This window comes from Sciurus carolinensis, chromosome 6 (genome assembly GCF_902686445.1).
Source record: "Sciurus carolinensis chromosome 6, mSciCar1.2, whole genome shotgun sequence".
NCBI classification, from domain to species: domain Eukaryota; kingdom Metazoa; phylum Chordata; class Mammalia; order Rodentia; family Sciuridae; genus Sciurus; species Sciurus carolinensis.
In genome coordinates, this window is record NC_062218.1 from 140,524,909 (window position 1) to 140,539,443 (window position 14,535).

The 14,535-nt window shown below is 44.9% G+C and overlaps 1 protein-coding gene and 1 long non-coding RNA gene across 3 annotated transcripts in view; one reads left to right on the forward strand and one right to left on the reverse strand.

Moving 5' to 3' along the window:
• LOC124986689 (uncharacterized) overlaps window positions 1–14,535 on the forward strand; it is a 71,718-nt gene that overhangs the window by 12,121 nt on the left and 45,062 nt on the right. The window lies entirely within an intron of this gene.
• Glra1 (glycine receptor alpha 1) overlaps window positions 1–14,535 on the reverse strand; it is an 85,855-nt gene that overhangs the window by 5,988 nt on the left and 65,332 nt on the right. For both annotated transcript variants that reach the window (XM_047555275.1, XM_047555274.1), the window contains exons 4-8: window positions 8,364–8,587; window positions 5,795–5,877; window positions 4,393–4,530; window positions 2,569–2,783; window positions 872–1,018 (exon numbers count right to left, since the gene is read on the reverse strand). In XM_047555275.1, coding sequence (XP_047411231.1) covers window positions 872–1,018; window positions 2,569–2,783; window positions 4,393–4,530; window positions 5,795–5,877; window positions 8,364–8,587 — 807 coding nt within the window. The remainder of the gene's footprint in view (window positions 1–871; window positions 1,019–2,568; window positions 2,784–4,392; window positions 4,531–5,794; window positions 5,878–8,363; window positions 8,588–14,535) is intronic.

The window sequence follows — 14,535 nt, forward strand, 5'->3', positions numbered from 1 at the left end:
CCTTAACAAAGGATGTGGCCTTCACTAGGGTGACAGGGAAAGAAGCATCAGCTGAGAACTGCAAAGGGGTGGGTTAGTCCGTGCGTGGTGTACGGGCATTGGAAAAGCAAGTAGGGAAGAGAGAATGAGACGTGTGAAGTCCTGTGGTTGGTGATCAGACAGCAAAGGGACGAGGCTGGAGAGGGAAGCAGAGTTTCTGACCCCCAGGAGAAAGGTCTTCTGGGGAGGTAGTTATGGACCAGGGCAGAGGGTGGTTTGCTCCAACAGGCTGCCCTCCCCCCCATGGCATTTGATAACCTCTGAGTTAACAGATGTTGGTGACTTTTCAGAGACAGCCTGCCAAATATTCCTTTATTCAATCCCTCATAAAATAAGAGTACCCATGCTGGGGGAGGATTTGCTTGTGGCCCCTCCCTGGGGACAGTCAATAAGACCTGGAACTTGAACATTCTATTTTAAGATCCTGCCTTCCATGGCACAATTTCTCTCTGGAACCAAGCCCAATGAAGTAATGTAGCCTTGCAGAAAAAAACAAATACACATCTCCCACCCTCCCGTCTTTGGGCATACAGCTAGTTATTACCTTGACCCTTCAGCATTTGCTCCATTAGTTCTGCCTCTAGGTGTAACCTGGTAATTTCTGCATGATTGCCATCATGGTTGTAGGAGTGACTGTCTATGGACCCAAGTAGGTCATTACTTGGGGCTTGGGGGGTGAAGCTAAGATCTCTAGAACTTTAATCCCTATTTCTTGCTTGCCTGGCCCAATGAGAAGGATGGTCCAGGGAAGCAAGGTATCACAAGACAAGACTGCTTGGAACTTTCCACCCACTGCCAGCTGTCCCTCCTTAGGCAGTGACCCAAGGCCTACCTTGTGATGTCTCCGCTTCCTCCTGAATCGGAGCAGCTCTTTGTGTTGCCGAGACACAAAGTTGACAGCAGCATACTCTAGCAGGGCTGAGAACACGAAGAGCAGGCAAACTGCCATCCAAATGTCAATGGCTTTCACATAAGATACCTGAAGTGAGAGTGTGGGGGGAATACAGGGAGGTGAGAGCAGAGCAGAGGGGGACAGCAGTCCCCCTTTATCTGCTGTTTTATTTTCCACAGTTTCAACTGGAACCATAGTTCTAAAATATTAAATGGAAAGTTCCAGAAATAAACAATTTATAGTTTTAAATTGCACACTGTTCCAAATAGTGCAATAAAGTCTGGCATTATCCCACTCCATCTTACCTAGAACATGAAGCATTCCTTTGTCCAGCATATCCATACCATCTGTGCTACCTACCCACAGGTCACTTAGTAGCCTTCCTGGTTATCAGATTGAAAGTCAAGATATTGCAGTCTTGTGTTCAAGTAACCCTTATTTTACTTAATCACTGCCCCAAGGCACAAGAGTAGTGGCAGAGGTAATTTGCATATGCCGATTTGGATATCTGTCAGCATAGCACACATGAGGCTGCCATTTTAAGGATTTGCTTGCAAAGTTGGCCCTTGGCTGGTATCTGGAAACTTGTATTTGGGAACGGTTCCTACTTTCTCTAACTGAGAAGTGTGGCTCACTGTGCTGTAACTGTTTATACAAACAACATGCTTTATGCTGAACATTTGATTTCCACCAAGGAGTCTGAAATTTTGGTACATGCTAGGCAGGAAGTACTAGCCTCCAGTTAAAACTTTGGGTGCATAGTATCAAGACAGTCTCTGGGGGACTGGGGATATAGCTCAGTTGGAAGAGTGCTTGCCTCACATGCACAAGGCCCTGGGTTCAATCCCCAGCACCACACAAAAAAAAAAAGGACAGTCTCTGTTTCTCTGGATAGATGTATCACACATGTCTGCAATTTTGTTGCTTCAGTAAGTGAGCTCTTTGTGACTCCTCATTGGAGGGATAGCATAAGAAGCCCACACGTGGATTCCTGCCTCTGCTTGTGTTACTATAATCTAACAGTGTACCTTAGTTTGTTTCTATAATAAATCTTAGCTGGGAGTGCAACTGTATGCTGAGTCCTATCAGCTCTATGAATGTGGCAATGGTCTTGGAGATCCCTGAAACAAAGTGTTTACTATTAATGGTGAAAGAAGAAGAATGTGGCTATTAGCTCTAACTGTGAATGGAGGAGATGTGAAGTTAAGGAGTTGAGGTTTCTGGAGACAGGGTCTTGCTATGTTGCCCATGCTGGTTTTGAATGAACCCCTGGGCTCAAGAGATCCTTCTGCCTTAGCCTCTGGAGTAGCTATGTGCCACTCCACTTGGCAGTTTTTACTTTTCCTTGGTTTTGTTTTGTTTGCAAAGTTGAATTTTAACAGTAAATGAAACACAGTGTGTTTCTAGTGGTAGTAGAGAGTGGAGCAGAAGGTGGTGTCTGGCAACTTGTATGGAATGCAGTGTTGAATTTGGTGGAAGGTTTGGTGGATCAGAATGCTGGACCCTGAATGTGTAGTAGGTAGACAGCTACTGATGAATCCCTTGCGATCCCAACGTCTCTCACAGGCACAGGCTAGGGAGATGAGTGCTGTCTTTTTCCGTCCAGGTGTTCTGTACCCCTGGGCAGTATCACTCACCTTGGGCAGGGATGCTCTGGAGCCAGAGCTCTGAGTGGTCATGGTCAGCACAGTGGTGATGCCCAGGCCCACACGGGCTGGTGCTGCATCCATGTTTATCCAAAAGGATATCCAAGAGAGGATAACGATGAGCAGGCTGGGAATATACATCTGGATCAGGTAGTAGCCCATCTGACGTTCTAGGTGGAACCGGGCTTCAATACAGGTGAACTTACCTGCAAGGAATTATAGTGAGAACACAATATAGGCGGGTGGGTGGGAGCAAAGGTTTTAGGGTCAAAAAACCTTGAGTGGAGTTCTGGTTCAGCCGTGCACTTGCTGTATGCTTTGGCAAGAGAATGAATTGCTCTGTATCTGTTTCCTATGATAAACTGGGGACAATGCAACCGGTCCTCTATATCCACAGGTTCTGCATTCATGGATTCAACCAAATGCAGATAGAAAATATTCAGAAAAAAAATGCATCTCTATCGAGCATGTACAAACTTTTTTTCTTGTTATTTTTCCCTAAATAGTACAGTATAACATGAATTTACATAGCATTTACATTGTACTAGGCATCGTAAGTATACAGGAGGATGGCATAGGTTATATGCAAATACTACCATTTTATATAAGGGACTTGAGCATCCTTGGATTTTGGTGTCCAATGGGGGTCCTGAAACCAATCCCTTGATGATACCAAGGGGTGACAGTATTAACAACAACAACAACAGTAGTAGTAGTCATATCTACTTCATGTGGTTACTCATGGTTATTGTGAGAATAAAATGAGACAATGCTTTTGAAGAACTCAGCATACTCCTCACACATCATAAAAGCTCAGGATTGTTACTTGTCACCATTATCATCACCATCCTTCTCACCGTCCTTTACCTTAGTCCCACTCCCTCCCTTGTTTTGAACATGTCCTGCACTTTCACTTGCTCAGGGATAAAGAGTATCTTTGGAGGCTTTGCAACTTTTCTGAGGTGAACCAGAAGAGCGTCCCAGATGGACCAGAACCCAGGCTTTCTGTCCCTTCAACTGGGATTTCTACATACACCAGAGCCTGCAATGGCTTCTCTCAGTCCCTCCCCTTCACCCCTTTCTCTCTGTGACCTGTCACTAGTCAATGCCTTTCCTCTCAGCTGGGTTCAGACAGCAGCTCCCTACCAGCCTGCCAGCTGGCATGCCAGCTCACTGACTGTCCCCCACAGTGCTTGCATGAGCTCTCCCCCAGTCTGTGACAGGGCATGCAAAGTCAGTCTTGATCCGACCCCGGTTCATTCACATACTGGATCTCCCAGCAAAGTCTGTGCTAGTCATGGGAGATAGGATGCTGAGTTAAGCGGTTATGATTTTTCTGTCTTCTTGTGGCTTCCAGGTTAGTGGACTCCTCCTAACTAGTTACTAATCTGAACTACATCCTCGTAGCTCCCTCTTGCTGAGATCTTGCATGGGCATTCTCTATACTTTTGCCCTATCAGAAATGCCAATTCCTGTGTGAATGGTACTGTCCTCCCAATATGAGTTCTTCCCTTCAACCTTAGGAACAGGATCCATTCTGCTACCTGAAATGAAAGACTGTATTTACCAGCTTCCTTTGTAATTAGGTATGGCCTAAGCTTAAGTTACTCACCCCAGGACTCGCAGGGAGAAAATTTCAGAACCACTTTTTGATTTCAAAACCTATTCTCTTAACCACTAGGTAATAATTACAGAGCTGTGCCCATCACGGGCACTTTACAAGCACTGTAGAACCAGTGACAGAACATGAGTGTTTCAAACAGCCTCTGGTCCTGGTTGGGGGTAGGTCTGAGGACGGTGACCCCTTGTACCTACCCGTGTTGTAATGCTTGGTGCAGTATCTCAAGTCCTTCTCTTCCTTCAGGATAAACTGGGGCAGGGTCAGTCCATCTGCCACCTGCACGGCTCCCTGCTCCTGCCACTCAAAGATGAGGTCATTCATGGTGTATCCAACTGGGATGGGATGAGAAGAAGCAGCAGTCATCACCCAGGAGCAATTATTTGAAGCATGTTGGGGTTGGGGTTAGGTTTAGAGGCTGGGGGAGTCATCAGTCACTTCATGAGACCATACTGCCTTCTCTTTCTCATCAAGGAGGGTAAAACTTTAATTGTTTATGTCTGCTCCACAGCCCCTCCCCCTCCCCTTCCTCCACATCCTGCCTTAGCTTGTCCTGGTCCCTTCCTCCCTCCATGCTGCAGGGCAGCTGACACCCGCTGTTTCTCCTGCACACCCTCCTGGCCAGCCTTCACTTTTTCTTGCAGCAGATTTTCTTCTGGGGAACAACTACCATTTGCTCTCTTGGTGGGACTAACTGCTGGGAGGGGACAAGGTGTGAAATGGTGACACAAGCTAGACTAATTGGACTCTGCCCCAGGACTTCTGACTCTTGAGAGAGGTAAAGAAGGTTCTGAGTTGGCTCGTACTGATTCCCCTCAGAGGCGCTGCTCTAAGCAAATGGTCCATTAGTTCTCACCACTTAATGCTGTGCTCTGGTTCTTGTGCTTTTAAGTTAGTTTCTATGTTTGCAATGTAAGAAGTCAGGTTTTTTTTTGTTTTGTTTTGTTTTTTAGTAGTACTGGGAATTGAACCTAGGGGTACCCTACCACTGAGCTACATCCCAGACCTTTTTATTTTTTTTATTTCAAAGATTCTCCATAAGTTTCCCAGACTGACCCTGAACTTGTGATCTTCTGCTGCAGTTTCCGAGTTACTGGCTTACAGACATGAACCACCATACCCAGCTTCCCATCTGTAAAATCCTGCTCCTTCCCAAAACCTTCTCCAATACCCTCTCTTTCCAACTAGAAGAAAGCACTCCTCTGCCCAGAGACGGCAGCATTTACACGTTTAAGAGCATTCTTAGCACTAGTCAAGTTAGAGTGACTCGTGCAGTCAATCCCGTCTCTCCCCTGCTGGAGTGAGCATTGCTGGGAGTTCATGGACCTTGGCCCACTGGGACTCTTTCTCCTCACTTCCTGGTGAGCACAGTCATAAAGACATGGAATAATGCTTCTTTGGAGAATGCTGCTGACTCCAAAGCTTGGGCCTCAGTCAAACAAGGTAAGGGCAGTTATATTTCTAGTGTGTTTTCTAAACGCAAAGCCCTCATGTAGTATTTTGAGTTTTTACAGTAACCTCTTGGGACCAGCAATTTTTGCTGGTCCCATTGGTAAATGGGAGCCGGTTCTCTAGAGAGGACTCAGGCAAGGGACTCACAGCTTTCCAGTTGCATGATACAGGTCTGGACGTCCATGGGGAAATTCTTCAAATCCATGGGGCAGGCCAGTGTCAGAGTGATTCTAGGAAGAGAAGGGAGTTGAGCGATGTTGAAATACAAATTCAAAGAGACTGTGTCTCCATTCTAGTTACTAGCAGAAAAAAAATTTTCCAGGACAGGGAAAGAAGATTGGGGAACTAGTGTTTGTTGAGTAAATGTGTGTGTATTTCCAAGTTGCTTATATGGAAGGAGAGGTTCAGAGAGGCCAAGCAGCTTGTCTAAAGTCACTTAGAGTCAGAGGAACTTAAGGGTTTCTTTGGAGTTTGTCTGACTTCTGGACGCCTATCTTTAACAGGTTGCCTAGAGTCAGGGGCTGCCCCACCTTGATTCTGACTCTTCTGAAGGGTCCTCAGGTGGAGACAGAGTCCAAGTTATAAATTGAGCTGTACCAGGTTCAGACATCCTCCCAGGTACACCTGCAGCAGGTGCTGCAAGTGGATACTGGCTGCCACCCCTCACATGCTGGGCTCATCAGAAGTTATTTCAAAGAGGGGCCCTGTCTGCTGGAGGTTCACACCCAGCTGACACATCTGTGGGCTAGGATCAGGTGGCAGGCGGCAGGCTCCCCAGGATTCTGGGCTAGCTGTTTATTTTCGGTTGTTCAACCTTTGCCAGGGCTGCAGACTTTTCCCCCTCCAGGGGAATAGAGGCCTGTGGCTCAGGCTGGGATGTGAAGCTTTAGTTGGAAAGGCTTTGCCAATATCAAAATGCCCACTGCAGGTGGCAAGGAAGAAAGGCTCTCAGATCATCAGGCCAACTCCTTCCTCTGACAAGTGAGGACACGGGTGCAGGAAAGAATAGATTGGGACTTATCTAAGGTTGCCAAGCAAACTGATGGCTCAGCCAGAGTGCAAAACCATGTCTCCAAGCCTTTGGACTCAGACTACCAGTGGGGCTGGCTTGTGTGTTTCCTGGCTGACTTTCCTGCACTGCTGTCCTGAAATACCACCCCTAACACCCCAAGAAGCCTAACTGATGTGTTCTAGTGGGATTTAGCTGTTGGCATATCAACTGTGCATGGAAAAAATGACCCCTTGTGAACCTTCTCCCTCTAGCTCACACCCACGGGTCTTGGTGTGGGCCCCTTTAAGTACAAAGGAGAAACAAGAAAGGGAAAGGGGGAAGGAAAAGGGAGGGGAAGAAGAGCGGGAAGGCGGAAGTAGGGAAAGGAGGGGAAAAGCGAAGGGAAAGTGAATGCAGTGGATTTCTGAAGATAAAAGCTCAAAGTGGGACAGCTGTCATACTGGGTTAATTTCCTGAAGTTGAATGACCTTGGGAACATCACTTTCTGCTGATTTGTCCTGTCATGCAGCACTGGGACTTAGCTTCCTGGAGATATGAAACTAGCCTGGCAGCAGTAAAACCCAAGCAGGGTGGCCCTCTCCTCCCCTAGCCAGCCAGGGCCTCCCACCATTTCCTAAACCCATGGCTCTCCCATTCTGTGTGCATATGGGGCTGAGGGAGGTGGGTCTGTCTCTTGGGGGGTGAGGTTCTTATGCACCCCCTCCCCACCTCTCTCCTGAGAAACTGAGTCCTGTAGCCTCCCACAGGACTAGACCTTGAAGGCTCATCTCCCAATAGAAATAAGGTTCATTCCCCTGAAGAACTGAAGGGGGATGGTGAGTCATTTATGACCAGTACCCTTAAAACACTTTGAAATAAATACATATTCATTTGTTAAATATTTAAGTGCCTATTGAATACCATTCCCTGTTGTAGGCTTTGAGATTAGCCCAGATGGGAATCTGGGCTCTGTGATGAACTAACTGTGGAAACTTAGGCAAGTTACTCGCCTAATCTGCAAAATGGGCACAATAAAACGAATTACATAGAGTTGTTGAAAGAATTAGATATATAAAAAGTACCCAGCACAGTGAGTAAATTCTCAATGAATGGTAGCTGTTATTGTTGCATGTGTAAGGCCATGTCTTCACCTCTTGGCCATTGGCCATTGGCCCCATGCCTTGAGGGAGATTAGGGACTAAGTGGGGAGGGGCGGGATTCTTGGAAAACTTTGCCCCTAACCAGTGTCTTCAGAATACCTCACAATTGGGAAAGGGCGTCCTGCCTCTTGGGTTCAGTGAGACAGGGGTTTACAGAGGACAGAGCAGCCCTACCTATGCAGCACCGTCTACCTGGCAGGCCCACTGACTTCCATGTTGCTATGATTTTCCAGGCTTTGGGCCATTGCTCCTGCCATTGATCATCATGTTTGAGTCCTCTTTCTTGTTTTGTTGAAATGCTGGGTTACTTTAACTCCACTGTTTCTAGGATCCCTTCCCTGATCTCCTTGGTTATAATGAACCACTTGCTCCTGAGACTCCCTGTGGTATCTTATTCCTACTCATTAAGCTTAAGTTACAAGCTGGCTATTGCCTATTCTGCAAAGATGTTGATTTGCAGGGCCTGTTCATTTCTGTCTGACCCCCCACTTGGTGTCTGCTTCCAGAGGGCAGTGGGGAAAGACACATTCTCAAGAGGAAGTGGACCGACCTGTAGGGAACTCACCTGATGCTGTAGAGGACATTCCCATTCCGGGAGATTCTCAGTAGTTTGTTGTCTGTGGTGATCTCATGGAAGTGGGCCCCCTTCTCATTGGCAAAGAACAGATCGGGTTTCCAGATGGAATCCAGCATGGATGGGTCCAGGTCCAGAGAGTCATCAGGGTATTCATTATAGGCCAGACGGGGGTCATTCCATTGCTGCCGCAGAAAGATGTTGACCCTATAGTCCTATAGCCAGGAGATAAGGAGGTGGAGGCAGGATCAGGACCTGGGATGCCAACTTTCAGAGGATTGGCCCCTTTCATCCAGGGTTCCCCAAAACTCCTAAGGGGGCACATTATTGGAGTGTGGTGTTATTGGAGTGTGTGGTAAGACATAAACTCTGTGCCTCAGAGAGCTTGGGAGTCATAGTGACTCCAGACAATTCTCTAAATACCTGGTTAAGTATACTCACCTCTGAACTGAGGTTATTTAAATGCTATTCTTTCTCTTAAATTTTTAAAAAGGTATAAAGACCAATGTGATATACACCTGTTTTCATCATCGTCTTTTGTCATGTTTGCTTCATTTTTTTGGATAAGAGAAATGATATATTACAGATAAAGTTGTATCATTCAAGCACTGTAACCTCTCCGGACTCCAAGTGACCCAACTCTCTGTTGAGAGCTTAAGTGTTCCTGCCGATCCTGGTGGGGCTGGAAGAGTCCATTTAGTTTCCATTCACAATTAGAGAGGCAACAAATGGTATGCGTAAGTCTCTGGCAGGAAACTGGGTAATGCAATGAAAGATTTCATTAGGAAAACTTTTGTGGTTTGTTAGCAAGTCATAGACCTTGAATCTTGTGGCACTACAAGTAGAATTTGGGGTTTCCCAGGGAAGAAGGGCAGAGACTCTATGTTGGATTCCCAAAAGGTTCTGTAGTTCCCCCAGTGATTTTTTTTTTTTTTTTTTTTTTTGATACCAGGGATTGAACCCAGGGGCACTTAAACACTAAGCCACATCCCAGCACTTCTTCTTTTTTTTTTTTTTTTTTTAATTTAGAGACAGGGTCTCACTAAGTTGCTTAGGACCTCACTATGTTGCTATGAGACTGGCTTTGAACTTGTGATCCTCCTGCCTCAGCCTCCTAAGTCATTGGGATTATAGATGTGCACCATCATGCTCCTACCCCAAAGATTAATAATCTCATTTAAGTTCAACTTTGAATTCTTTCCTTCAAGAAATAATATCCTGGACTGGGGATGTGGCTCAGTGTTAGAGAGCTTGCCTAATGTGCAAGGCTGTGGGTTCAATCTTTAGCACTGCAAAAAAAAAAAAAAAATATGTCTACATGTGAGGGCCCACTCTTTCTCCTTCTCTGAGGGTAATGTATGCATGAGGTCATACTATATGTTCTTTTGGGGTGCTGCTTCTAAATCCTCATTAATTTCAGTGTCATCAAGGGGAAGGGCTAAAAACAACCTTCCCACTCTGGCCCTCCCCCCTGCCTGATTCCTCCCACAGCCCATGCCTCATTGTTTGCCTGCAGAAATATCAATAGCTTTATAAAATGTTCCAAGATATTTTATAGGATTTTTCTCTAATTTAATTGAAGGCTCTCCCTCCAGTCCCATAGAAAGTGACATTTGGTCTCGTAATCTTGTGTCTTATAAGTCCCGTGGTGGAGGGAGAACTTGAGGCCAGAACTAGATGTCAGTTCTTTGTTTTTCTTGCTGATGGTAATGGACACCTTTGAATCTGGCCCCACCTGATCAGGGGGTTGGAAATAGCCTCTCTGTTCCCCTTGGATTTACATGGTGTGTTTGTGTGTGTGTGTGTGTGTGTGTGTGTGTGTGTGTGTGTGTTTTATGATGAGGAGTGATGAGGAATGGGAAAAGTCCCATTAGAGTGAACAGAATATAAATGGTTTGGCAAAAAAACGTCTTCAGTCCCCAAACCCCTGCTGTACTTTTGATGTTCCTGCCAGTGACATGTCAAGACTGTTTATGTAGCTGGAAGGAAGAAAAGAAAGTGACATTTCTTAAGATGGTCTGTTAGGCACCAGGCGCTGTTCTAGATACTGTCACACACATTTAATTCTCACAAAACCTTTGCAAGCAAACATTCAGATTCCCACAGTGAGGGTGAGGAAGCAGGTGTTGAAAGGTGGAGGAAGTGTCCAAGTGTGGAGGCCAGTGAGTCGCAGGTGGGATCAGAATTGGTGTGGGTGGAACCTTTTAGTGACATCACATGGGTGTGGGGAGTTGATTCTGTGCTGGGGCCACACTGTCTTGTCCTTATTGTCAAGGCAAATTCTGCCTGCTCAGATTGAGCCTTATCTCCTGCATGAAACTGGATGCTCAGGCACCCATTGACTTTTTTCCTTTCTGATCTTCTAGAAGGAGGGAATCACCTCAGCATTTAGCTGAGGACTTGCTCTGTGTGTGTATCTTATTTCCTCAACTTGATTGGCAGCAATTTGAAGGGATGTAGTAGATTTTGTTTCTCCTGCACCATCCCACCTATGAGCAGGCCTGACTCAGGAGAAGGGAGAGGAGAAAAAGTCAGAACAGGTTGGAGCAGAATGGGCTTTCATCATTTTATAAGACACTGAGACCCTGAGGGGGAAGGCATTATCTAAGGTCATGTAGCAAGTCAATAAAGGACCTGGTATAAGAACCTGGCTGTTTCTTTTAACCTCATTGTTAGAAGTTAGATGAGATTGTCTCTAAGAACCCACCCAAATCTAATAGCTGAGTGTAATTAGTTTTATCTTACTCAAGAACACTTAATTGAGTATCTACTAAGTGCCAGGCCCTGTTCTAGATCCTGGGGGAATCTTCTGCGAAGAAGAAAGGTATATTTATTTAGTCAAAGAGCCTCCAAGGTAATGTTGGTATCATGCTGAGGTAAGGATCATGCTGGTGGGGGCTATGTATCAGGTGATGCAGACTACAGAAAACAGGTGTTCTGCATCTAGACTCAGGGCTGAGGTCAAAGAAGTGCCCAAGAAGAAGCAATAGTTAAAGTGAGACCAAATATAGTTGAACCAAAGAGGAAAAGCATCTCAGTCACTCAGAAGTACAGTTGTGAAGGTCTTGATGCAGAGCAAGAAGGTGGCATTCTGGAAAGATTAACAGGTAAATGATTAAGGAGAGGAGTTGGAGGAAGCAGATAGGGTCTTGCAAGCCATACTGAGAAATTCAAATTTTATTGTGGCAGTAATGTGAATCTTTTGAAGAGTTTTAAGTAGAAATGGACATTATTCCACTTGCATTTTATTACTGGTATTTAAAAATACTTTATTTTTTCTTATTGCAGAAGTAATACATACTGACTGTAAAAAATTAAAATATTCATTATTGAAAAGAAGAAAATAGAACCCATAGAGTCTCATTATAAGATGACTAATGAAAATTTAAAGCAAGAGACCTGGAGAACAAGGCTCAGTGTCTGTCCCCAGGCAGCTTGACTCCTTCTGTGGCAGCAGCCGGCTCCTTCCTCTACAGCTGCTACCCAAACGAGTTGCCACCATTGATTTTCTCCTCCCAAGTTGGTAAACAGCAGTGGGAAATGCAGTTCAGAAGAGATCAATGTAATTGGTGTAATAGGCTGAAAGCTAAATGCTATATTGCTGACTGCGCCTTGTACTTTTGTTGGTTGATGTTAGACATGCTGGGGATCCATGTTCAAGTTCAGGGGCCAGAGGAGCAACATTTGAATTCTCCACCTCAGCTGGTTTCTAGGCCTCCCAGGGTAGCCTGTTACCCTGAACCAGGGAGATTTTTATAGTTCCAGTCCAATGGTCTTTAGCATCAACTCATCCATCTTGCCTTGAGATTCCTTGATGCTCTGATTTCTGGTAACTGGGCAACTAGCTGTCTGACTTATAGAGTACAGATGTATCATTTGTTCATTCTACAAACATATAGAGCTTGCTATGTGTCACCTGCAGTTGAATCTGTCCCCATCCCTACCCTTACTGGGTCTAATTTCAGATTCTAACTTCTAGTAAACTCTTAATTTAGTATTGCACTGAAATAGAAAGAATGAAGTACTTTAATAAGAAAGAACTAAGAGGTGTGAAAGTGAGTTGGTTGGCAGTTATGGAAGGCAAGAGGCCTGCCCATTATCCTTAGAACCAAGAGACATGGTACAAAAAGATGGACTAAAGAACCAGATTCATCTGCCTTTTCAAATCTCAACTTCCAGCTCCCAAAGGGATGTCTCTTCCCTATGCTACCAAATATAAAAAGCCTCTGTTAGATTGAGTTGAAGGGCCGGGAGGGGGCGGGTGGTCAAAGTAGAAAGTCTTGGTTTCTACACTCACAGAGCTCAAATTGTCTAGCAGGAGAGAGAAAATGTGTTCACAAATACCTTCCATACAAGACTGCAAGAGATGAGGGTCATAAGAAGTTCTAACAAACTGCTGCTATTAGGTGTTCTCTCAAGTCACAGAGATTCATTCCAGCTAGGAGGGGTGAATCTGGAAAAGCTCTTGGAGAGAAGGTGATATTTGAAGTGCCCCCTTTCAGTTTGTTCCGTCCTCTTGAAGCTAGCATCTCTAGATCTGGTATTGTTCTGAGCTATGAACAATCTCTGCTTTCACTGGGAAAGGAGCCCAGTGTGTGAGAGGAGAATGTCAGAGGTGACATTAGAGGCTTAGAGCAGGATCAGACAGAGGGATTAGGACCACAGCCTCAGAGCATTTAGGATTAGGACATGGAGCAGGATAAAAGGAATCTAATTTTTAAAAATGGAACAAGCAAAGGCGTGTAGGCAGGGCCATTCAAGTGGCTCACTCAGCTCAGCCATTAGCAGTAGGAGTACTAACAGTGTTCCCTCACTGAGGACCTAATATTTACCAAGCGTTGTGTCTAAGCATGCCACCTGTTAGCTTACTTTATCCTCAAAATATTCCTATTCACCCTGATTTTATAGTTCAGGAAGGCTCGGGGAGGTTACTATTTTGTTCAAATCCCACAGTTGGTAAATAGGTGGGGCAAGGCTGGAGTTTGAACATGATTTATCTCATTATATAAAGTTCATGCTCTCCACAACTGTGCAGTCATAAGGTGGTGAAATGAATGGATTTGAGCCCCTAGACATGCTTGACTGTCAAACCAGGGCATTTGTCTTTTATTTTGTAGCCCATTTGGTACCACTGAAGACTTAAAAGGTGGACTAGTATCAGGGTTCAACTTCAAGATCAGCAGGGCAGGAGCGATTGTGCGATATTGGAAATGAGAGGAATCAGACACAGAGAGGCTGTTTGACAGTCCCACTGAAAGGTAAGAAGAATCTAAACTAGGATAATAGGAAAGGGAACTGGGCATGGGCAAGAGAATCATAGTTCTTGATCATCATCATCATCATCCTTTGCATCATCAAATATTACAGCTAGAAAGAACCTTGGAGACTTTTGTCTCAACTCCTTCAATTTACACATGGCCCAGAGAAGAAAAGTGCCTTTCCTAGGCCCCACAGCAACTAAGTGACTAAGATGGGATTTATGTGCAGTATTATTTGACTTTTATACTACTTCTTTCCCTTTCTATATTGTGTACCTTTGGAGGTAGCCCTAGGTCCAGTAGGAGGAGAACCCAGGTGAATCTGCCATCAGGCTGGCTCAGCTTTCCTGGAGAAGTTCTAGCATGGGCTTGACTCTGACACAGTTTGGGATTAAGATGTGTGAGAGCTGGATCAGTCTGCCAAAGATCAGGAGCCATGAGGGTCCATTCCAAGTGGGTATGTTCAGGCTCATTGCTTCCTTTCTCACACGTTGCCCTTTTTATCACTTTCCTGGACCTCTGAGAAGCATCATGACATAAGTCACACGTGTTTTTTTCTGAAAATATGGCAAAAACCTCATTCTCTGCAAGATCCTTTGAGCATGTGAACCTGACTGAGTTGGCACTAGGGATTACTAAAACATAGCAGAATGACAGGTGTGGTGTGAAGCACTTTATAGGAAACTTTTTCACCAAATTCTCACAGTGTCACTGTTTTGCAAATAAACTGAGATGTGGGGAATAAGTGCTTTGTCTAAACTGAGTGACAGAGCTGAGATTCAACTCCAGGACAGTTTGACTTTAAAGTCCTATACTTTTAAGTAATATACTGTATTGGTTTTTATTATTAATAATGTTTTATTTTTATTTGCTGTTTTTTGCTTTTCAAGGGCCCCCTTATTTTA